The sequence below is a fragment of the Coenobita brevimanus genome, chromosome 23, assembly GCF_032717465.1.
Source record: "Coenobita brevimanus isolate Jiangsu-jjx chromosome 23, ASM3271746v2, whole genome shotgun sequence".
Classification (NCBI taxonomy): domain Eukaryota; kingdom Metazoa; phylum Arthropoda; class Malacostraca; order Decapoda; family Coenobitidae; genus Coenobita; species Coenobita brevimanus.
This window is the reverse complement of record NC_136976.1, coordinates 39,034,164-39,060,608: the sequence shown is the minus strand read 5'-3', so window position 1 is coordinate 39,060,608 and position 26,445 is coordinate 39,034,164. Positions and strand designations below refer to the sequence as shown.

The 26,445-nt window shown below is 43.2% G+C and overlaps 1 protein-coding gene across 1 annotated transcript in view; it reads right to left on the bottom strand.

The window, feature by feature from the left end:
* Positions 1–26,445, bottom strand: part of LOC145392951 (pyruvate dehydrogenase phosphatase regulatory subunit, mitochondrial-like) — an 865,738-nt gene that overhangs the window by 761,433 nt on the left and 77,860 nt on the right. Inside the window, exon 5 of the mRNA XM_080267241.1 lies at positions 6,894–6,997. Coding sequence (XP_080123367.1) covers positions 6,894–6,997 — 104 coding nt within the window. The remainder of the gene's footprint in view (positions 1–6,893; positions 6,998–26,445) is intronic.

The following is a 26,445-nucleotide window of genomic DNA, read 5'->3' as shown; positions in this document are numbered from 1 at the left end:
TCACCTCCATGTCACTCTGTCCCCCATCATATTACTGCCCTGCTTCCAGCTCACACCCCCCTCTCTCATATACCTCTCGACTCCATCCCTCCACCTCATCCTTGGCCTCCCCCTCCCTCTCCCCCCATCCACCTCACTCACATACTGTACACTCTCCTCATCAGTCTCTTGCTCTCCATCCTGTCCACATGGCCAAACTGTGTTTCTCCTAACAGGTCAAACTTTACTCAAAGAGTTCTGATCTTATTTGAACCAAAGTACAAGAAAGAGTTAAGGGTTAGCCAAGAATTTAATTACCGGTAATCAAAGGTCATGGTCACTAGGCAATGTCAAATACTTGGCCTTTAGACAAGTTGGTGGGTGTTGGAGTTGTTTAATTTTTTTACTTACTTTTTAGAGGGATCATGCAAGAAAAGTTATATGGGCAGGGTGACTTGAACTGATGCAATGATCAGTGTGCTTCTCATAGTCACATGATCGTTGACTGGAAGTAATGTTCTTTTTTTCTTAACCCATTCCGTACCGTGTCCATATATAAATGGACATACCAACAATGTTAAAATTGCTGAGTCCATATACAGTACCCTCGCATCCAGTACGGTATTTATGTCAGACAGTACTACCGTACTGGACTAAATCCGTACTAGACAAACAACAGGCCTTATAGGAAAAATGGATAATGTCAGACAAGCCTTGAAAAAGTCCCCGCAAATTCAGTTTAACTATATTTTGACACAACCAAGATTTTACCAACCTTTAAGGTGAGTGGTGATGAGCTTAGGGGGAAGAAGGAGGGGTTTCCGAAGCTGTATGAGGTCCTACTGCCCCCTGGAGGAGGGCCTTCAGGATCCTGAAGAGGCCTTTCTGCCACAACCTCCCTCATAAATCCCCCATAGTTACACACTGACATCATCATCTTCATCATCAGGGGGAAGTGCAATACTGCAATTTGACTTGCACACGTCAGGAGTCACAGGAAAGGCATACTGGACTGGCACAGCAGTACTAGGGAAACGTTCCTCGGAGTTGGCCATCTTCCCATGTGCACGCGGATAATAGTATTGGATGCAGCACGTCAGTGCTAGCGAAGAACCTCTCGGATTTGGCCTACTTTGCATGGCTGATCCGTACTAGCCCAACAATTCCGTACAGTAATAAATTATTTATTTTTTTTTTTGCCGACTGTACTGGACGAAAATAGTAGTGGACAAACGCGTACTGGATGTGAGGGTACTGTATATATATGGACTACCTCACAGTGCCCTAAATTGTCAAGTCCGTATATATATACGGACATGGTTTTTTGCACATTTGCACGAAATTGTTTGAGTCTGCCCTTAGCATGTGACAGTATATGGGATGACTGACACCCCTCCTCCCCTCTCATGTCTTATACCAATATAATATGAAAAAGTGAATGTGAAAATATGTAGAATTAGCATGGAACCACAACTTCCCATCATCATAGTTTAGATTATGGCTGCATAACATATTCCAGGTTGCAGTTCCATACTACAAATACTCCATGCATCTACCTACTCTACACCAAAATGGACTATCTATCCACATCAGGAGTAGACTGTAGCACCAGTCGAGCAGGGCAGTACTCCCGAGGTGGATGGAAAGCTGATGACAGGGAGAGCTGGAGCTCCCGTTTCATCAGCCCTCGGGACTAGGTCCCGACCATCCCCTTTTGCTGAACTTTTTCAGTGCCTCAGTAAAACAGAGAGTAGGCCAGCATGCTCTCCAATACAAGTTTCTCTAACTAGCAACACCAAACTACATGCACAGTACACACCACACTTCCTTTTCAAAATTTTGAAAAAACGGCATCAAATAACGTAGCCTCGGAGTCCCCATGGGGGGAGACCATAAATGCCCCCACCTTCTGCCCCTCTCCCAGTGACGACTCAAGATGCCTGGAACCACTGTCTGGCTCTCTTCTTTTTCATTTCTGCAACATTCATGGCCTTTCCTCTAACTTTCGCTCTGTTGAGCACCACCTCTTCTTCTCTAAACCTCACCTTTTTCTAACTGAGACTCAGCTGTATGAGGCAACTGACAACAGACCCTTTTCTGTATCCTCCTACTTTCTCTATACTCATTTAAAAGCCAAAGGTGGATGTTGTGTATATATACGCAACAACTTATCTTGCTCTCGTGTTCCTGAACTCGATTCTTCTGAATTCTCTACTCTCTGGCTTCGGCTTTCCTGTCATTCTCTGACTAAATATATCTGTGCTGTTTACTTATCTCCCAGTTCTACTCACTATCAAAAATTCTCTGACCATCTTACTTCTACGATGGAACACATTCTATCCATTTCTCCTTTCTCTGAAATCTCCATTCTTGGAGATATCAATGTTCACCACCACCTTTGGCTCTCCTCTCCTTTCACTGATCCACCTGGTGAACAAGCCTACACCTTTTCTATCCTTAATGACCTAGAGCAGCTTGTACAGCATCCTACCCATATCCCTGACTGCCTTGGAGAGAGCTCCAACATACTTGACCTCTTCCTTACAACTAATCCTTCTGCTTACACTGTTAATCTTTTCTCTCCATTGGGCTCCTCCGATTACAACTTTATCACCTTAACCTTCCCTATTGCTCTGGTATGGCCTGCGGACCCTCCAAAGAAACGTCGTCTGTGGCACTTTGGAGCTGCAGATTGGGAGGCCCTCAGGCAGAACTTCTTCGATTTTCCCTGGAATGATTATTGCTTCAACGGCTGGGAGGCATCTGGGTATGCCTTGCGCATTACGGAGGTTATTCTCTCGGGCATGGAAGCATACATTCCTTTCTCATATCCTTTGACTAATGCAAGAAAGCCTTGGTTTAATCACACTTGTTCTAATGCTGTCTGCAACAAGGAGAGGGCCTATAAAAGGTACCGGAGCCAACCCACCCCTAAATCACATCTTTTATATGTTTCTGCCCGGAATCGTGCTAAGTCTGTTCTTCGCTCTGCTAAAAATCATTTCATCCGTACAAAATGCTCTCAACTCTCTAACTCGCATTCTTCCCGCTCCTTCTGGCACCTTGCCAAAAACCTTTCTAACAACTTTACCTCATCATCCTTCCCTCCCCTTTTCTACTCTGATGGCTCTGTAGCTATTTCTTCTACTGATAAAGCAGATCTCTTCGCTCAGTCTTTCTTCTCCAATTCCACCTTAGACGATTCTGGTGCTGTTCCTCCATCACTTCCTCCCTCTGACTTCCTCATGGCTAACATTAAAATTTCTTCAGCTGATGTATTTTCTGCCATCACAGGCCTCAATACTAATAAGGCATATGGGCCTGATGGAGTCCCTCCTGTTGTTCTCAAGAACTGTGCTTCTGTGCTTATACCCTGCCTAGGCAAACTCTTTCGCCTTTGTCTATCAACTTGTACCTTTCCTTCTTGGAAGTTTGCTCTCATTCAGCCAGTCCCAAAGAAGAGTGACCATTCCCAGCCCTCTAACTATCGTCCAATTGCTTTAACATCCTGTATCTCAAAAGTTTTCGAGTCTATTTTTAATAGAAAAATTTTAAAGTACCTTTCCTATCACAACCTTCTTTCTGATCATCAGTATGGGTTCCGTCAGGGACGCTCCACAGGCGATCTTCTCACCTACCTTTCAGACTCCTGGTCATCCTCCTTTTGGGACTTTGGCAAAAGCTTTGCTATTGCACTTGATATCTCAAAGGCTTTCGATCGAGTCTGGCATAAATCTTTAATTTCCAAACTGCCCTCTTACGGTTTCTATCCTTCTATCTGTGCCTTCATCTCTAGCTTCCTTTCTGGTCGTTCTATAGCCGCTGTTGTAGACAGCCATCGTTCTTCTCCTAGACCTATTAACAGTGGTGTTCCTCAGGGCTCTGTCCTATCACCAACTCTCTTCCTTTTATTCATCAATGACCTTCTAAGCTGTACATCTAACCCTATCCACTCATATGCTGATGACTCCACCCTTTACCTTTCCATTCGATTCCTACAACATCCATCTCAGCAGTTACTTCAACAAACAAGGGATGAGGCTATGGCACACCTAATGTCTGACTTGGCTCGTATCTCTGACTGGGGTAAAAATAATCTGGTTGTTTTTAATGCATCAAAGACTCAGTTTTTGCACCTATCAACCCAACAAAATCTTCCACAGGTATACCCACTAATGTCTAATAATATTCAGCTTAATCCTGCATCTTCGTTGAACATGCTTGGGGTTTCATTTACTCGGGACTAATCTTGGAAAGATCATATTACATCTCTTGTAAAATCTGCTTCCAAGAGATTGGGTGTGCTAAGCCGACTCAGTTCCTTCTTTACCCCTGCACAATTGTTGACTCTATACAGGGGTTTTATCCGCCCCTGCGTGGAGTACAACTCTCATGCGTGGGGAGGCTCCCCACATACAGCTCTTCTCAATAGGGTGGAGTCAAAGGCTTTTTGTCTCATTAACTCTCCCCCTCTTACTGACTCCCTTCAACCTCTGTCTCTTTGCCGCACTGTTGCATCTTTATCTCTTTTCTATCGCAACTTCAATGGTCACTATTCCTCTGAACTGTCTGTATGCATTCCTCCACCTCTACGACGGGCGTGTAGCACCCGTCTAGCAGCAAACTCTCACTCCTTTTCTGTCCAACTCTCTAATCCAAGAGTTAACCGTTACTCCCAGTCCTTCAATTATGCAACAGGTCAACTCTGGATCTGTCTCCCTCTGGGTGTATTTCCTGCTTCCTATGATCCCCAGTCTTGCAAACGCAGTGTGTCCAAGCATCTTGAAATGAATGGATCTTGAATTTGCCTCTCTCTTGTATTTTGTTTTTCTCTTGGAGGGAACAGTTTTGCGGGCTCGTTGCCTTTGGTTCCTTCTTCCTCACATAAAAATAAAAAATAAAAAATAAAAAATGACAGTATCTGAGAGTAGCCCCGACACAAATCTGAGTCATGCCGTGCTGCAAAAGATATTATACTTACTCTTGACTTCCACTTGAAGCTGGACAACTTCCAAGTGATGAACTAACTGATAGCGATGCTTAAATAGTGTATAAAATGAAAGTAATATAAATAAATGTAAGTAAACAGAAGTAAATTAAGAAATCAAGTAACGTATGAAAAATAACATAAATGTGTGATTTACTGTAACTAATGTGACTGGTTGTAGCATGAATGTTTATAGTACCTTATACCAATATAATAATAAAAATAAAAAAATGAATGTAAAATATGTAAAATTAGCAAAGAACCCCAAATTCCCATCATCGTAGTTTTGACTGTGGCCGCACTGCGTAAACCAGGTTGCATTTTCATACTACAAGTACTACATGCATCCACCTACTCGGCACCAAATTGGACTATCTATCCACGTCAGTTACTGGAGGTATCTGAAATTAGCCATCTGATGCAAATCTGAGCTTGCTCGACCAAAGCACCTGTTTTCAGGCGGAAAACGGCCAAGGATAAGCACTTTTACTATCACTAAGCTTATTCTGATCATTTTTCAGGTCTATTCATGGAAAGAAAAGAAAGTTGAAATGTCTGGCATTCTAGGTAACTTTGCATCCCAGACTCTCAGCAATCTAGCCACAAAAGCCAACAAAGGCTCCGGTACTGAATAGGTTGTAGGTAATCCATAATTGTGGTCATGCTGCCTCCTGTTATTTATCTTAAAGATTTGTTTAATGTTTTCTGAAGCTTATCCATGTCTGTGTTAGCTCCAGCTGGGATCCAGCTTGGGCTAGTGTAATTCACAGTTGTTTTAATGAAGTGTTTAAAGACAGTTTTCAAGGATTCTTTCTGTTGTCAGAAGGTAGAGTCTGTGAGCATCTTCAAGGGTTTGAGTTTACAATGCCTTTGCGGTGATCTTATTTGTATGCTGAGACAGGCTCATGTGTGTTCATGATAAGTCCTAGAATTCTGGGAAGTCTTTCCAGCTGGAGTGGATGGTTAGAGAGAGAAATCTGAAAGAGATTCATATCTGTCTGAAGTGATGAGGGCAATGGCTACTTTGAGTGGTGAGGCAGTCGTTCCGTTTTGCCAGTGCCAATTTTCTAGTAAGTATGGGTATAGTTGGAGCTGGGATGCTGCCTGTCAAGTTTTGGGGTGTTGTTAAGCAATTGCCAAGTCGTCAGTTGCTAACCAAAGAAGGGTTGGCAGGTTATGAGGGAATATGTTAAAAAGTGCATGTGAAAGGATCAAGCCCTGCAAAACCCACTGCACGGCATTCTGAATTAATATCTCAAATTCAGCAACTGTATATTTTGTTAGCCAGATCATAACCTAAATTCATTTTGCACTATCTATCTATCTACAGTATAGCCAGGTGTCATAATCCCATACAGGGTGGCCGTCTGACTGAGTCAGTTATTTTACAGGGAGGGGCACTAACCCTTCACCAACCCAACATGTAGGGAACACAAATGAGTTGGCTACGTGGTTACAACTGTGTGCTGTAAACTGTTTCCTGGCTTGCAGGAAACCATTAGGCTTGCCACTCAATGTAAAGCCACCTGAAAAAGAAAGATGAGTAATAAACAATGACGGGCAAGATGGGAGAAACAGGAAGAGAGAATGGCAGACACAGAAAAAGAATGATAAAGGTGAAGGAAGAAGTAGGCAGCACTACATCACGTAAGTGAACGATAGTTGCCACCACCTCACACTAACTTGGCCTAAATTTCCACCTCTCCATCTTGAACACTGAGTTACAGCAAGAAATTAACATCTGACTATGATGCTAGTCACAAATAAGTTCTATGGACAGGAAGTAATACAATAGCATTGTCTTTTCCTGACATTAGCAATGAGAAACAAGCTGCAAAAGGATGAAAATCTAGGCCAACTTATGGTAAAAATGGTGTGCTAAAATCTATCTTAACACAGTACCTGAGTTAAATGGGCTTAAACTTACTTCACATTCAAGTCCGGATGGTTTTGTATATGCTATTCTTCGTTTCAAGGCAATGGCTCTGTCACGGGTGCGAGCAAGGTTCAAACTGCCACACTGCTTGAATCCTGGCCAGAATAGGGAAAACATAATCATGACCATCACCATATACTATACAGTATCCCTTTACTTTTGCACCTCATCCAAGTGAAAACTATATACCTGTATTATAAATCAACAGCTTTTAAACTCTCTGAATCCAGGAAACATCCTGTTTATTGTTACAGCCAGACAATTTTATTCAACTTCAGAAAGGTCTCTTGCATTTAACCCCTGAAGACCTATGGTTGTCGAATGACATTTACAGAAAATGTCACATAAAGTCCTATGGCTGTTGATGGTAAAAAGGTTACCAAAAACTGGTGGTAGGTAGCACTGCCTCTTTTATGACATATATGGGACCTGGCCAATGGGAACTATGAGATCAGGTGGTGGGAGGCATGATCCAGCCCCCTCCCTGGGTGTGGGGAACCCCACCCTTCCCAGGCCATTTCTCTATCTCCCTTTGCCTCATTGGATCCTGCCTTCTGTGTCCCCTCCCACCCAAACTACCCCTCATACCTCCTCAAGACCACATTGAGTGTGTGTGGCAGACATATTCCATTCCTTTCCCCCCTTCTCATCCCCCCCCCACACTCCCTCCACCTCCCTATTCTCCCTTATTTCTCAAGGACATCCCATTCCTGCTCATAGCAAGGAGTGAATTTTTTAAATTTTTGACAGTTGATTGTACAGTAACCATTAGACAAATGAGAGTGACATATGCATTTGCTGGTGCATAAAATCAAGCTTTTCAAATCTATAAGACTAAAATTTACTTAGGTTAAATTTTTTTTCTTTATACATGAGGGGTAATAATTTTTTTTCTGATGTTCTTTGACGGTCAATATTGTAGTAACAGTAAGTCATATGAGAGTGAAACATACATTTTCTTGTGTGTAAATTCAAGCACTTGAAACCTGTAAGGAAAAATTTTACCTTGGTAAAAAAAAAAAAAAAAAAAAAAAAAAAAAAAACCTTTTTGCAGATCTGGGGGTAGAGGGGCTGGGAGATTTGCTGTCTTTAGGGGTTATGGGGTGTATCATGGCTGTGCTCAATACATCCACTTAAAAACATCTATCCTCAATTGAATAAACTCCTAAGTTGATGGCTCAATAAAAGAAAATCATCTGAACTCCAAAACTGGTCATGAGGGCATCTATGGAAATATGACAAAACAAAAACTGATGTTGGAGCAGCCCTAGTGAGAGAGGGCAGTGTCTGGAAACTACCTGTACTGTTATTTGCAGATGATGCTGTGTTGTTAAGTGAAGACGAAGGGGAGCTGCAAGGCTTGGTGAATGAGTTTGGGAGAGAGTGTGTAAGAACGGAATCTAAAGGTGAATGTAGGGAAGAGTAAAGTTATGGTCTTCGAGAGAAATGATGTCAGTGAATGTACAGCGAGGGTGGATGAGGAGGAAATGGAAAATGTGAGTGCATTTAAGTACTTGGGTAGTGTGATGAGTAAGGATGAAAGTTTTGAGGGTGAAGTGCTTGAAAGGGTGCACCAGGGAAGAAAGGTTGCTGGTTCCTTGAAAGCAGTGATAAGAAACAGGGAAGTGAGCAGGGAAGTGAAAAAGCTACTATATGACAGCATTGTGATACCAACTCACATATGAAAGTGAATCTTGGACCTTGTTGGAGGGACAGAAGTCAAGAGTGAGAGCACTGGAAATGAGTTATCTGAGAGGAGCATGTGGAGTCGCATTGAGAGACAGACTGACAAATGAGGAAGTGAAGGAGCATAGTAGTGTGGATGTGGATGTGGTAGGAAGCGTTAGGAGAAACACACTGAGGTGGTTTGGACATGTGGAGAGGATGGAGAGAGACTGACTGACAAGAAAACTGTATGTGAGTGAGGTGAAGGGGGGGGGAGGGAACAGGGAGGGGAAGGCCAAGATTGAGATGGAGGGATGGAGTGGAGAGGTATATGAGAGAGGGGGGTGTGAGATGGGAGCAGGGCAATGAAATGGTGGAGGACAGGGTGACATGGAGGCGATTTGTTTATGGCCACCCCTTACGGGATTAAGGTGTCTGGCAATAGATAGATGGACAGAATAACTGACCACCATCTCAAAACACTGGTCAGCAAGAGAACTTTCTCTACATAGTCTATGTTGAGGAGAGATATGATGTAAACACTGTGCTTCAGAGTTCCATAGGAAATCAGAACTAAATTGTTATACAAATCAAATCAAGAAGTGTCCACCACATGTTGCAGGAACCACAATTACAGTAACTTCAACACAAAATAGGTCACTGTAATCTTACACTATGTGTGGAACAGCTAAACTGACCTAGTTCTGGGGGCATGTTCTAAAGAGGTACAGTATTTGAAGGATCTGGACCCTACTGCTCATAAGTGAATTTTATATAAATCATCACCAGCAGCAGCAGCATCCAAAGTCAGTCCACCTGACAACGGCCTCTCCAATTTTTCTCCGAAACTGTCCTTCACCATTATCTCCTTAGTCTATCTATCTATCTATAGCCCGATGCCCTAATCCCGCAAAGGGTGGCCACAGACAAAACGCCTCCAAGTCACTCTGTCACCCACCATTTGACTACCCTCCCCCCAACTCACCCCCCCCTCCCTCATATACCTCTCAACTCCATCCCTCCACCTCATCCTCGGTCTACCCCTCCCTCTCCCTCCCTCCACCTCACCTACATACACCCTCTTAGTCAGTTTTTCATTTTCCATTCTCTCCACATGTCCAAACCACCTCAGTGTATTTCTCCTAATCTTTTCAACCACATCCACATCTACCCCACAACGTTCCTTCACTTCTTCATTCGTCAACCTGTCCCTCCACGTCACTCCACATGCTCCTCTCAAGTAACTCATTTCCACTGCTCTCACTCTTGACTTTTTCCCCTCTTGCAAGGTCCACGCCTCGCTTCCATACGTCAGGGTAGGGATCACAAAAATCTGCTGAAGATGTATATCTCTGCAATCAAACTGTTGTAAATTGTCATTTCTCCCTATCTAGGGTGACTGATCATGAATGACTGTCATGCTCATTAGTGTAATCAACCTCATATTGGACTGATGGTGGACCTTCTTCACAGAAAACTAAATACTAGGCACCTTGCATCAAATTACTTAATGTAATAAAATTCTGTTACGTTTCAAGCATTCCTCATATGAATAGGTGAGACAGATACACGTACACTGGTACAGATGAAACAAGTCCAGTATGTGTCTGTCACCACTGCTCAAGGTGTGTTCCTCCCCACATAGTCATGTAGTGCCAGTTTTATTATTATTGTAAACATTACCTATTTTATTGTTAACACTCATTTGCAATTCACATCATTATATATTGAATTCTGACATGGTAGTAAGCTTCCACATTGAAGGGAAGTTTAGAGACAACTAAATTTTTTTAATGCAAAGCAGTGACGTGGCAATAATGCACTGTGTAGGTCTGGCCAGTGAGTCAGTGTGACCTTGACTGAGGCTCAGAGTAGTTATATCCTCAATTTCAGAATGAACAGGTTCCAAAACTTGGAAAAATTGGTAAGTTTGTCATACAAAATTTAAATATGTTGAAGAAGCTACTGAAAGCAAAGATGCTAGTGAACAAGAAGTGATAGTTGATGACAGACCTAGTACTGCTGGCTGGGTGTAACTAAGACACAGGAATGGGCTAGCAAAAGTAAACCACGTCACTAATACCAGGAGAGCTACCTGGCATTAAGATTCACTTAGTGTGATGATGAATTAGGTTCTAAACCAAAATGTTTGTGATACTGAACTATCAAATGAAGCTATGGTCCATCGTAAAATGAAGAAACATATATGCAAATTACACCTACCTCTCTGATAAGCCTCTGGATTACTTCAAAAGACTTAAATGACAACAAACAACAACGGCTTCATTTTGAGAGAAAAGTTTAAGCAGCAGACGAGGCTCAAGACGCCAGCTATTTAGTAGCAGAATTAACAGCTAAAACTATGAAGCCCCACACAATTTCTGGAACTCTAATCCTTCCATTTTGTTGTGCTAGTGTGAAAATATTGTTTGGATCTGAAGCTGAAAAAGAAGTGAAGAAAATCCCTCTCTCAGATAAAGCCATTGGTAGATGAATCAGGGAAATGTAATTTGATGAAAAAAAAAGTGTCTGTGAACTTGTAAAAGAAACATACAGTAATCTCTCGATTAACCAAAAGGTCATTATCTGGACAATCCATTACCCGGATGCTGTGATCTGGCTGTTCAAAACCATTATTTGTATATTTTTTTCATAATATTCAAACAAAATGCTTGTCTCTGGGTGAAGATGATGGTCGCACAAACATTTCTGCCCCGCCAGGTGGGAATAGCCCAGTGGCGCCACCCTGTCTGACTGGGTAGGTTGCCCAGTGGTAATGTTTGTCTGTGGTTGTTCGGTCTGCTTGATCATGGTAACTGCTTGGCTGTGGTTTATAGGTCTGCTTGACCAGATACAGTAGCGTCAACCCCTAAGCGCTAGGTGATGCTCATATCCAACACAAAACTGGTGGATCGGGGGTGCCGGGGGATGGCAATAACCCATGTGTTTTCGCACTAGTTTGAAGTGGCAGCCACTTGATCTCATCACCAAAGGGTGGCGATAGCCTCCCAGCACCCGAGACAAGCATGCCTCAATCATCTCTGTGACTCTGACACTTGCAGTTTGATGTTTTCTTACATCTCTCATCCAAGTCTGTTCCCGCCTTACGTGGACCCTTGCATCATCCACCCCTCCCAAGCCTCTTTACAAGAATACTAGAAAAGTGCTCAGTGATAGTGCCATAAGGCATGCCTTGGAAGCAACAGTGTCTAGTTTATCTAGCAGTGGTGTAAGTTATCACGTTGAAAGCAAAGCCATAGTTGGCGCTGCGGGCAGACGCATGAACATGTCCTGCTCTCACGCAGCTCTAGCGGTGAATATTAGTTCTCTTCCTCACATCATTACTCTTCAACACAAGGACCTCCAGAACTGGGGATACTTTCATTCGCAAGAGGAAGAGTTGTTGAGTAAAAAGGCCATTAATCTGTTTCCTGAAGTCTATATTTTCTGAGATGTTAAGGTCTGAAAACAAGCAATTTTCAACGGTGTCTGAAAAACTGCCTGTAGTGAGGTGACAACTACATTAAATATTGCCCGAAGTGTGAGGGTTAAACAACTAGAACAAGTGTTGTACAATGTACCGTAGTGGCCTTTTACACTGGCTTTCAGTGTTAGGTTACAAAGGGGAGCCGGAAAGAAGTCCATTATCCGTACCGAGCCATTACCCGGACAAGCCTTTGGCTTTATTACATCGGATAATAAAGGGATTACTGCATATGCTATACAATTTCATGAATCAACAGACGCTGGAAAAAAAGCATAGTTACTAGTCCTGGTCCAATATATTGCTGATAACAAAACAGCAGAACCGTTCTTATGCTGCAGGGAACTAAAGCCTATTCAGTTTCATCTGAGAAGAGAAGAGCCTTACAGCTTTGAAAGCTGGCAGGTGATTGGTTGTCTGAATGCACTCATTAGTAATGATGTATTTATTAGTAATGATGTATTTTTATTATAAAGGTTACAGTATCCGTTTCAGATAAGATTGCTAAAATAAAATAAATACATTGTTATTTGCATACAGTAATAAAAAAAAAGGAGAGAGAGAGAGAGAGAGAGAGAGAGAGAGAGAGAGAGAGAGAGAGAGAGAGAGAGAGAGAGAGAGAGAGAGAGAGACCTTACAAAGTCTACCTAAGGGTCTCAATACATGTGAAATTTTCAGTTCTCCTGCCAAATCAACATATGTAATTTTGATGTATAATTTATCTTAATTTGCATTAACATGGGAAAGAAATCAAGGATCTCATAAAACTTTATCCAAAAGTGTTCACTTGGCCAAAAAACTGAAAATTTCATGTGTATCTAGGGCACCTGATAGACATTGTAAGGCCTCATATTTTAAATAAATCTCCACAAATAACTGGGGGAGGCAGTGGGAGAATCGGTAGAGGTGGCCTGCAGTTGTCATGGACAGAGGTTTGGATCCCGGCTGGGGCAGGGAACAGTTTAAGAATTTGAATTTCTTAAAAAGCAGACTTTTCTGATTTACCAGATGACCTGCCGACATGTTATAAAAGTACCCCCGCTAATACCAGTACACCAGTCCAGTATGAGAAAGCCCTAGCATGTATTCAATATGGATGGTGGGTGTTAGCGCCAAAGTGGTAACATGTGGAGAGGTAGGAGGACTACTGGGCCCCATGCAGGACTACTGCGGCTTGTGAATAGGCCATGAAGCCTTTGCCCAGAGTTGGACACATAAAAAGTACATGTATATATATATATATATATATATATATATATATATATATATATATATATATATATATATATATATACAGTAGAACCTCTCTCATTCGGACTATATGGGGGGAAGGGTTGTCCGAATTAGCAGATTGTCCGGACCATCAGGGTAATCTCCAGTTCATACCAAAAACTATCTACATATGGTATGTTTGTTAATTATTAACATATGCTGCATATGTCAACCCTACATAACTGCAAAAGATGAAAGGATACTAAAATAACCAAACTAATCATGTACAATAGTTTTGTATTGCATAATTTACAGGTAAGGCCATGACAAGAAACTAGCCTACATTTTAAATTGTAGTAAGTGACTAAGGCCCGTGCAGGCAAAAAAATAAATTAATTAGTTAACTGTAATATTTGGAATAAAAATAAAACTTATGTAGGCAAAAAATACATTGCCATCTTTGGCATATTGATAACGCCCATATGGGCAAGAAGCTAATGTTTGATGTACAAGTAAAGCACATTTAAGTACAAAAAATAAATCACTAAACACTGCAGAATATTCTGACCCATTTTTGTGTAAGCAAACTCCTCCTTTTAACATCTTTATTCATTGCAGAAGCTACACTTGCATTAAGGGGCATGGTAAGGATTAACTTCTGAAATACAGTGTAAAAATATTAGTGGTTGGTGAACTAGTTGGTGGAACGAATGCTAACATGTGTTTAAACAGGCGCCCATGTTGAGACCTAACGTGATCCAAGGCTAAACGAATGATGATCGCTTTCCGCGCTGATACTGAAAATGACTTTAGAATTACTTTCAACATATTTTTGGAGCTTATTATTTTTAAATTTTGTCCAAATTAACAGAAGCCCGGATTAAAGCGGTCCGGACCATCATCAGCCATTTGAGTATCCACTGCAGGACAGGCCTATCCCGACCGAAGTCGGGACGATGCAGCCAATGTATCTCTACCAAGTGGCTTAGGCTGTCTAGTAGAGATTGTATGTAGGGTGAGAAGTGCTTGTTAGTCTAACTGTTGTGTTGGAGTGGCTTTGGATGTGTGTGTAGTCTGTGAACCAAGTGTAATCGGCCCACGCAAGCCGACTGGGTGCAAGCATACTTTATAGTATGCGACACTGGTTCAACCACGGCACCCCTGGAGTCCGCCAATGTAGTACGTGGCTAGGTGAACACTCCCAAAGTTTATGACCCTGGCAGGGCACGAACCCTGATTCACCCGTGTACGAAACGCACACTCTACCACTGTACCACAGAGGCTCCACATATATATATATATATACAGTATATATATACACAGTAATCCCTCTACTATCCAATGCAACAGAGCCAAAAGCATGTCTGGAAAGTGGTCCTGTCTGGAAAGTGGGCCCCAGCCTCCTGGACCTGTACTTATGGACCCTAACCTACCCTGACTCAGAAAAACACCAATACAACTCCCTACTGGACATGCATAGCACCTATTTAAGACCCAATTCACACCAATAAGGGACATAATAGACTGAAATAAATGCAAAAAAAAAAAACAGAGAATGAGGTTTTAGAGGTGAGTTTATACAACATTAAACATTCTGGGTACTTACAACAGGTCCCTGGCTTCTGGACTGGTACTTATGGACCCTAACCTAGCCTAACTCAGAAAAACATCTCCCTACTGCACATGCATAGAAAGAAGGGACATAAAAGAGTGAAATGAGATTTTAGAGGGAAGTATGGAAAATACAGTACAATATGAAATATTCTGGGTACTTACAACAAGCCCCTGGCCATCTCGATGAATAACCTGCCTCCTCTCAGACTCTGACAGTAAAAAAGAGTACCTGAAGCACCTGCAGTACACTATACATGAAGTCTTGCACTGAACTTAGTCATTTGCACTCATAAATCCATTTTCTTAATACTACACACTCTAGTCTAATTTGTGCTCCACTGAACGTCAATAAAATCAGTGTTGCACTCTGCACTTTAGTCTTTGCACTGAGAATTCTAATTTCTTAACACTACCACTGTTTCTTCACTGCACAACACTGTAAATTCCCGTGTGGTCTAGTGGCGAGTTCTTGCTGTTTATTTACTGTCAGAGTTTGAGAGTAGCTGATGCAGGTGGCCTAGGGGTGCATCACTGGGTCATGGTGATGGACTTCCCATTGCAGATGACTCTGAAGAGAGGCGCAAACTCACATCCAGTGGTGACTCCACTGTGGCTGATGTGCTGGGCTGTGGCTCGGAGGATGAGGGCTTGTCTTGGGGAGGCAATGGTGTGGAGCCACAGCTGGGCACAGCAGGGGTCATGGGTCTGAAAAAGCAGTCAATGGTTGATTGACGCAAGGAACGATGATTTTGGCGATTAATGATGCGCTGCCTGAAAGCGCGCACTTCCTCCACAAGTCCCAAGGGCCCCATCTCCCTGTCACAGTCCAGGTGTTCCAGGTAGTTGAGAACATACTCTACGTGTTCCTGGAGTGTGCTCAGCTTGGGGATGGCTGGAGTAGTGTCACGCTGCGAGGAGTAAGCATCATCGTCACCGTCCTCGTCGGAATCTTCAAGCTGGGTACTGACACCTGCAACTGAAGATGCGATCTTCATATCAGACATGGTCTGATACCCAGGATCGCCCTTGTCATCATCTAACCACTCACGCACTTCGTCCACAGCAACATTGTTGCCGTGCGCACGTAGACGTGCATGGAAGTCATCCACGTCAAAATCTAGGAAATCGTGCTCCACATCCGTTCCGAGAAGCAGACGAGACCAACCATTTTCTAGTCTTGACAGGGATTTCCTTCCATGTACTGGCCCAGTTGTAAATGGCAGACTTAATGTTGTAGCGGCGAAGGTTTTCCAAAGTCCGCTGGCCTCGCGTGTCCCATCCCTCCCTGCGTTCATCCTCGTCCTCGAGAACAACCATCACCTCATTCAGGAACTTCTTTCTGTACAGCCTCTTCGTTGCCGTGACCACTCCTTGGTCCACTGGTTGGATGACAGCAGTCATATTAGGTGGCATAAACATGCACCTAATACGGCCATTCTCAGCCACCAAGTCCTTGTCACACGGGTGGGCAGGTGCATTATCGAGGAGAAGGAGGGGCTTTACCTGGTCGCGCAGGATTCCCAGTGTCTTCATCTGATAATTGATGACCTCCTTGACGAAATGGCGGTGGAAACAGTCTCTGAAGATCTGGACAGTGAACCATGCCTTCAAAGAATGGTACCAAATGACAGGAAGGACATCCATCACCCCACGAAGACACCGAGGCTGCTTTGCACAGCCAACAATAACGGGCTTAAGCCAGTGCATGTCGTTAGCACTGGCACAACACAAAGCAGATATCCATTGCTTGGAGAGCTTGCGGCCAGGTACATGCTTTTCCGTCTCCTCGGCTAGTGTTCATTGGCAAAGAACGATAGAATAAACCAGTTTCGTCAGCATTGTAGACTTGACCGAGAGTGAGGCCCTCCCTGTCGATCAATCCCTTCACCTTGTGCCAAAACTCCTCTATTCCATCCTCGTTGGCACCCAAAGCTTTGCTATGAGACACAGTTGGTAAGGTCATGTCGTAACTTGAACGCAAAGAGCCAACCCTCGGATGCCTAGAAGTCTGGAGCATCGTGAAGCCTTGATAACTTCTCAGCAGCAGCCTTCAGCTCTGTGCCATGCACCAGCACACCAGCAGCATGTTGCTGTCAATACCAAATCAATGTGGAGCGGTCGACTTCAGGATACCAGGGAGTAAACATCATCTTCCTCTCCACGTTGTGTTTGTTATTCGACGAGAAGTCAGCCATGTACTGCATGAGTTTGTCACGGGATCTCTTGATATCAAACAAAGTAGATCGGGCCAGGTTGAATTCACGGAGGATGCGTGAGGTTGACCATCCCACGTCCACCTTGTCCAATATCTCCCTCTTCTTCTCCAGAGTCAAAACCACTCTCTTCCTCTTCTCAGCTGGTGGGACCATCATCACACACACACTAACAAGAGGCAGGAGAGCAGCACAGAGCCTGCAGCAGATGGGGCACCACCACAAAAGCATGCACGTGGGCAGCCATGATGACGAGCATGCACTCACAACAAGAGACGGGCGGTAAGTGGGGAGGATGCAGGGGCTCTATTGCGGACAGAGGCAGAACTACGCACCAAAACACAGCTGGTCCGCGCCGCGTGCACCGAGTTGAAATTACGGGGGGGAAAAGTAGGATTTTTTGGAATTTTTTGCGATTTCAGGGCAATTTTGGGAAAACTGAATCCTGGGACCAAAATGTCCAGTAAGTGGGGTGTCTGGAATGTAGGCATCTGGATAGTACGGGGATTACTGTATGTATGTATGTATATAAATATATATATATATATATATATATATATATATATATATATATATATATATATATATATATATACATACATACATACATACATACAATAGCACAAACTATTGATTTGTGATATGGTGCTTAAAGAACAAATGATGAAAAAGAGGACTTACGTACCTAGGAGGAAAATATGGAAGCTGAAAAACCAAGTAGTAAGGGATGCCTTCTATAGAGAGTTGAGGAGAGTGGTGGCTGAACAGGGAGCTGTAGACAGAGGCGTTAATGAACAGTACAGAGCCCTCAAGAACAATTTCTTGAGAGTTACTGATGTAACATGCGGCTGGACAAGAGGACCACCAAGACATAAAGTAACTTGGTGGTGGGATGAGGGTGTAGAAGCAGCAATTAAGGCGAAAAGAAGGCTTTTCCGGGAATGGAAGAAGGGTGGTAGCAAAGAGGAATATTTGGCTGCCAAGCGTAGGGCTAGGAGAGAGGTATACAGGGCAAAGTCTGAGTCACAGAGACAATTACTTGATAACCTAAATCATGGGGAAAGGAAAAATATATTTAGGGTAGCAGGTCAGGTGAAGAGGGATAATCGGGATATCATAGGTGAGCAGTGTGTGAAGAATGATGAAGGAAGGGTAGTGGTGAACAGTGAGGATATTAAAGATGCATGGAGAGAGCATTATAACCGGTTGTTGAATGAGGAGTTTGACTGGGACAGGGAAGGTTTGGAGCCAGCAGATCCAGTGTCTGGCCCTTGGCCTTTGATTGATACTGCTACTGTGAGTGAGGCAATAGGCAGGATGAGGGTGGGGAAGGCAGCAGGTGTGTCTGGGTTGACTGCCGAAATGTTGAAGGCCTCAGGCGATATAGGGGTGAGTTTAGTCACTGACCTGATAAATAGGATTATTTATGAGTGTGTTGTCCCAGATGATTGGCTGAAGAGTGTAATTGTAAATGTGTATAAAGGGAAGGGTGATGCCCTGGAAAGAGGGAATTATAGAGGTATAAAGCTTTTAGATCAGATAATGAAGGTAATGGAGAGAGTTTTAAAAGGTATGATTAGAGAAAGAGTGAATATTGATGAGATGCAGTTTGGGTTTATGCCAGGTAGGGGGACCACTGATGCCATATTCATTGTTCGACAGCTTCAGGAAAAATATATTGGTAGAAGGGATCTTTATTTTGTTTTTGTTGATTTGGAAAAGGCCTTTGACAGAGTCCCTAGAGAGGTGGTGAAGTGGGCAATGAGAAAGCTTGGCTTGGAGGAGTGGCTGGTTAGGGTGGTTATGGCCATGTATGTGGGTGCTCACACCCAGGTGAGAGTGAATGGAGATTTGAGTGATGAGCTTTCCATGAATGTTGGTGTGCATCAGGGGTCAGTCTTGAGTCCCATGTTGTTTATCATGGTACTTGAAGCCCTTTCACGTGACTTTAGAAACGGACTCCTGTGGGAGTTGTTGTATGCTGATGATTTGGTGTTGATTGCAGAGAATGAAAGGGAGGCGGAGGAAAGGTTTAGGAAGTGGAGAGATGGTATGGGGCAAAAGGGTTTAAGGGTAAATGCAGATAAAACAAAAGTGATGATATCTAGGGTTGGTGGCGGTACTGTCAAAGACGAGGGAGAGTGGCCATGTGCAGTTTGCCACAAGGGCGTGGGAAGTAATTCCATCTTGTGTGTGTGTGTGATAAATGGGTGCGTAAGAGATGTAGTGGTATCAGAGGTAGACTGCGAGATAATGCTGATTTTATGTGTACGGCGTGCCGGGTGAGCAGGTGGAGATCGCCAGACGTGAAAGAATTGAACTTGCTGGTGAATCTCTTGAGTGTGTGGAAGAGTTTTGTTATTTAGGAGACATGCTGTGTGCTGGAGGTGGGGCTGGAGCTAGCTCTGTGGCTAGGGTGAGAAGTGGTTGGAAGAAGTTCAGGGAGCTCTTGCCTCTCCTGACATTGAGGGGGCTCTCCCTACGTGCTAAGGGGTCTTTGTATGCAGCGTGTGTTAGGAGTGTAATGCTGTATGGCAGTGAGACCTGGGCAGTGAAGGAGGAAGACATTCGCCGGCTCAGACGTACAGAAATGACAATGATTAGGTGGATGTGCAGTGCGTCCCTGTGTCCAAGGCCTGGAGGGGCTGGGTTTACAATGGAAGAGTTGAGAGGTAGGATGGGACTGGAGTGTATTGGTGTTGTGATGAGGAGAGGTAGATTGAGGTGGTTTGGACATGTGGAGAGGATGGGGGATGATAGTTGGGTGAGGAAGGTGAGAAGTGTTAATATTGGGAGTGGGGTTATGAGGGGTAGACCGAGAAAGACATGGGACGAGGTCATTAAGTGTGACCTTAGGGTTAAGGGACTGAACAGGGAGGCTGCAATGGATCGTGCAGCATGGAGAGCCGCCATTAGGTGACCAAGGCCGACACATGCAAGCATGTTGGAGCCTTTAAAAACGAAAACGAATATATATACATATATATATATATATATATATATATATATACACAGTGGGCTCGCTCAGTGCGTGAGAGATTGGGCGATCCTGGTTCTCATGCAGTGTGAAATCGCTCACTGGGAATACATAATCTTATGGGAAAAATAACAATTGGTGGGACCACCTCATACCTGGACATTTTTTGGCCCGTAGAGACATAATAAATGTCAAATTTTTGGGACACTGTACTAAAGATATAGCTACAATAACAAAAATATGGGCAGTCACCTTAACAACAGTAGACAACAGGTCTGATGGACTTAAATAACAGAGGTTCCGATACGTGGCAACACACTTTGATTATCGCCACTATGGCCACACCATGCTTGTTTAACGGTTGCCAATGTTGTATTATTCCAGGCTTTGACGAAGAAATTTACAGCCTGTCGAATGTTACATTTCTTCCAGAATGCAGCAACAGTCATTATGGTGGGGGTTGCAGGTATGCCAGATGAAGCAGGTAAGTCAGGTGGGGCTGTGGAGGGGGAGGTGGCTGGTGAGTCAGGTGGGGCAGTGGAGAAGGAAGGGACGGCAGCAGGTGAGTCAGGGGAGATGGTGAGGGGAGGAGCCTCCCTCTCCTCCTCGCTACTGCTCACATCTTCGGCAATTTCCATCATCTATTCTTACTTGTCTGTTTCATTCCTCATCTTGTTATGGACGTATTGACAGTATAACAACTTGGTATTCGCAAAATAACTGTCATTATTATATAAACTGGGTATCTATTCTAACTTACTGTTACTGCCGAAAACGTTATTGTCAAAGTTGTTATTGGCGAGATCTTACTGTAGACTCCTCTTGAGCACCTTCCCCATGAGCCTCTAGGTCACTATTTTCACGTTGTGTGGGGGTGGGGGTCACGTACTCATGGAAAATGGCATTTTTGAGCCACTCCTTGTCTCTACCTTGCATTCTGTGAGGTAATTCGCATTCAAGGTTTTGGTTTATGATTGTTGGTTACTTGGGCACAATGCGATTCGTGCACTCTGAGCTCGCACAGTAGGCGAGACCATTGTATATATTTAGGCAGCTTTACAGTCTGAAATGATTATTGTAACACTTAAAATAAAAGTCAAAAATACATTATTACTCATACACACACTCTGACAACCAATCAACTGCCAGCTTTAACCCCTTAAACGCGGATCGTCGCATTTGCGACGGTCGGCCCAAAGGACAGAACGGCGGATCGTCGTGTTTGCGATTTGAGTAAATTTTGAATAACCGCGGGCAAGCAGGCTCCAGCTGGTATTGTCTATCAGTACCACCACCCTATAGCTACAACTAGCATACTTTATCTTTGTACTACTGACCTCCGTTGTTGCCAAATATCGCGTTTTCCCCCCGTCCCCCCCCCACCACGGCCCGGCCAGCCTGGCTGTGATACATGGCAGCGCTCTGAGCGCTCAGAACTGTAAATCTGCGATCTCCTCTCACAAGCAGTTTATGCTACTAGGGAACGCTTGTTTCCCCAGTTGTAACACTAGCTTTTTTTCTCACGGTTTGCCCCTGTTTAGCGTCAGTTTACTGCAGGCTTTCAAAGTGAGATTATGGCGAGTTCTAGCTCTTCCCAGTCAGTGCAAGCGGCCGACAGGAACGAGAATAAAGTGGCGGACGTAAGGCAGAATAATAAGCGCACCGTGGTGATCTTTTGGGAAGTAATATGATTGAAAATAATGTAGTATACATGTTTTTAGCTGTGAAAATGGAAATGTTTGTTGAGTGACGGGAAGACCGCCGCCACAGTGCATGTCGGCCGTACGCTCCGTTGATTTTAGCCTTATTTTCAGTGCTTATTGTACAAATATGGATTCCTAACTACCTTTACGTTGTAGTATAAAGTTTACTGTGACAGAATGAGGCTGTGGTAGAGGGGAAACCGGGTTGCTGGAGGTGAGAAAGTGAAGATTTGGTTACCCAACTTTGCAAGTCTCCACAAGTCCTTGGGTAGTCCACGAAGGCTCAACACCTGTCTCTGGAGAAAGCTGAATGTAAGTACTATCTGCCATACCAAGTATAATGTTCTAGGGTTAATCTCTGATTTTTGGCGAATATTTTCCTACAGGTACTCAGACCGCGATACAACCCCGCCACTCGGGGGGGATCGACTGTACACAGCCGCGTTTAAGGGGTTAAAAGGCTTAAGGGTTTCCTCTTTTCAGAAGAGGTCTAATAGGCTATAGTGCACACTTCAGGACAAGATATATTTTGTACAGTGAGTGACTACTTACAGAGTGCTTGTTTGACATGGAAATCAGGTGTATGAATTCACAAGGATGGTGCTCCTTCAATGGTAGGGTCAGTAAAAGTTTTGTATAAAAAACCCAGACTTAATTACAACACACTGTTTTTTGCACTGCAAAGTTATGGCTGCCAAAACTCTGGGATATGAAACAAAATCTGTTCTTGATGACATTGTAAAAATGGTAAACTTTATCAAAAGCAGACCAGTAAAGTCATGATTGTTTTCCCTGATTTGTGAAGAAATGGAGTCTTATGTTGCCTTTATCCTCCACATAGAAGTCAGATGGTTATCAAGGGGAAAGGTGTTGTCTCAAGCATATGAAATGAAGGAGGAAATGCTTACCTTCTATACTTTTGAAGAGAAATATGAATTTTGTTAATTACTAGCTGATGAAACTGTGTGCCAGTTCTGTTATTTAGTAGATATTTTTGAACACCTGGACAAGGTCCATACTGGCTTGCAAGGGAGAAATGAAAATCTGCTATATTCTGCAGATAAAATGAAAGGTCTGGCAGAAAAAATGAAGTTCTGGAATGGTCAAGTAAAAAAGGGCAATTTGGATATGTTTCAAAAGACTGCTGAAACAAATAATAAAGACTTTGCTCTACTGTTATGTAAGCACCTTGGAAGCCTAAATGAGAGCACTGAGCACTACTTCCCAATAGATGTGTTGCAAGTTAACACTGGCTGAGAAATTCATTCATGATCCATCAAACAACCAATAACTGAGCGAAGAAGAGCTAACAGACATCCATAATGTCCACACTCCAAAACTCAACTACTGTACACAGCAGCGTAACCTGAAACTTTTTGGATTCACATTAATGACAAACACATGCAAATGGCGAAAAAGCTCTAATAATTCTTCTGCAGTTTTTTACCTCTTATCTGTGTGAATTGGGGTTCTCATCATTTACTAACATAAAAAGTAAGAAAAGGAATGACTGCTAAGTGATGAACAAGAAACGAGAGTGTATGACTGCTAAGTGATGAACAAGAAACGAGAGTGTGCTTGTCCAGTATTCCTCCTAATAGACAGTGGATATGCAAATCCAGTCAGGCTCATGAGTCTCACTGATCAGGTATGTGTGTGCGTAAATACAGTAATGCAATATTCATATTTCGAAAGGGTATATATACACTCAATCCTCAAGTAACTCACACAACAGGGACTGGACAAGGACTGCACTACTCAAACCTGCACTGTACAAACAATATGTCTGCATGTACAGTAATCCCTTGATTATCTGAAGTAACAAAGCCTAAACCATGTCCGGAAAGTAGATCTGTCAGGATAATGGACTTCTCCCCTGGCCCCTCTTTATACACAGTCAAACTTTGAAAGCCATTGTAAAAGGCTACTACTGTACAGTACACTGTACAACACTTGCTCCTGTTGCTTAACACTACTCAATCTGGCCAAGCAGATTTATAAACCACAGCCAAGCAATTACTATGGTCAAGCAGACTCATCACCCACAGACAGGCAATCATCACTACAGGGCCATATCCTGCAGTGATATTAAAAAAAAAAAAAACATGAAAAAAAAAAAAAAAAGCTACTCATGAAAGGTGCAGTAGGCACACAAAACATAATGGTAATATTGAATAAAATCATGGCAAAACAGAATAAAATCATGGTACAGTACAGTACAGTCAGCCAGAATGAAATCAACATCAACACTCACGACTCCTCGCAAGGCATCGTGCTGAATAACCCATTAGCTCCTTGACTCTGACTGTCGCACTACAGCTGGCGGAGCTGTTGCTCTGCACCAGAGCTGGGCAGTTCCGCCATCACTTCCGCAAACCACAAATTCCGCAACTGCGGAAGTGTGATTTCATTTGCAGATTTGCATTTCCAACAAATTTTACGCAAATTTGAGGTTTTGCGTTTGCAGAAGTACTTCCGCCAATGCAAACCTACCTGCAAACCAGCCTGACCTCTGAGAACTTTGAGTGGTTTGTTTTTATGATGGACAACATGGACCTGCTCAAGATGGAGTCGTCTCAGTTATTGGAGGAGTATGACTGTGACAGGAGTGAGGACTGAGGAAGTTAAACCCGAGGAACAGAGGTGGACTGGTGTGTCAACCTGTCAAATGTGAGCTGTGAGGTGTAATAATTTAATCGGGGAAAGCCCCAGGAATTGATGGAGTGTGTGGTGAAATGCTGAAGCATGGGGGAGAGATAGTAGTAGAATGGATGTGGAAGATGTGCAGATTGGCCTGGGAGGAAGGTACAGTCCCGGAGGACTGGAAGTCAGGTATAATTATTCCCTTGTACAAAGGAAAAGGGGAAAAAGAAGTGTGTGGTAATCATAGGGGCATTTGTCTTCTTAGTATAATAGCAAAAGTGTATGGTAGGATACTTACTGACAAGAGTTAAAGAAAGAACAGAGAAATTAGTTGGAGAAGAACAGGGAGGCTTTAGGAAGGGAAGAGGTTGCGTAGATCAGATATTCATTATTAGATCTTTAGTAAAAAAGTTTCTAGAGAAGGGAAAGAAGTTGTATGCGGCTTTCATGGATTTGGAGAAAGCATATGACAGGGTGGATAGACAAGGATTGTGGAAAGTATAAAGAATATATGGAGTAGATGGGAAGTTGTTGAATGCTGTGAAGAGTATGTACGATGGTGCGAAGGCTGCAGTGCGTGTGGATGGTGAACTAAGTGAATTTTTCTCTTTGAAAGTTGGGTTGAAACAGGGATGTGTCATGTCTCCATGGTTGTTCAATCTGTACATGGATGGGGTAATAAAAGAGGTACAAGGTAGGGTAGTGGATGTTGGAGTGTCCCTGGTGAGAGAGGATAGTGTTTGGAAACTCCCTGTACTGTTGTTTGCAGATGATACTGTGTTGTGAAGTGAAGACAAAGGGGAGCTGCAAGGCTTGGTGGATGAGTTTGGGAGAGTGTGTAAGAAACGGAATCTAAAGGTGAATGTAGGGAAGAGTAAAGTGATGGTCTTTGAGAGAGGTGAAGTCAATGAATGTAAAGCGAGGTTGGATGGTGAGGAATTGGAAAGTATGTTTAAGTACTTGGGTAGTGTGATGAGTAAGGATGGAGGTTTGGAGGGTGAAGTGCTTGAAAGGGTACAGCAGGGAAGAAAGGTTGCTGGTTCTTTGAAAGCAGTGATAAGAAACAGGGAAGTGAGTATGGAAGTGAAAAAGTTACTTCATGACAGTATTGTGATACCAACTCTAACGTATGGAAGTGAAGCTTGGACGTTGTTGGAAGGACACAAGTCAAGAGTGAGAGCAGTAGAAATGAGTTATTTAAGAGGAGCCTGTGGAGTCACATGGAGAGACAGGCTGACGAATGAGAATATAAAGGAGCGTTGTGGTGTTGATGTGGATGTGATAGGAAGCGTTATGAGGAACACACTGAGGTGGTTTGGCCATGTGGAGAGGATGGAGGGTGAAAGACTGACAAAGAGAGTGTATGTGAGTGAGGTGGAGGGGGGAAGAGAGAGAGGGAGGCCGAGGATGAGATGGAGGGATGGGGTGGAGAGGTATATGAAAGAGGGGGGTGTGAGTTGGGAGCAGGGCAGTGAAATGGCGGGGGACAGGGCGACTTGGAGGCGATTTGTTTGTGGCCACCCCAAATGGGATTGAGGCGTCTGGCAATAGATAGATAGATAGATTTATCTACAATAGTGAATGATTTACCCTCATTTTGCAAAGACAGTCTAATATACTAATATAATAATATTTAAAATACTACATAAACTCCATAATTATCGAACTCACTAATTGGTCCTTAAAAAAAAAAAAAAAAAAAAAAAAAAAAAAAATCATCATCCAATCTTATGTTGCCCCATGAGCAGCATGGGAGCCTAGGGCTAGGCAAGTTGGTCCTGATATTTAAGATGTGAGTGACCAGCCTTACTCATCCCTGAGTGGCATTACATGAACAATAAACCCCAAATACCCCTTGGATATAAACCTACATAGGCACAAGCTGGCTAGAATGCCTTTACTATCCACTAAACCACCTTTACTACCCACTAAACCACAAGGTGGTAGACTTTGGTTATATGGTTACCACCCAGTGTAGTAAATGGTTTCCTGGTGAACAGGAAACCATTTGGTTTGTCACTCAGTGTAGAGT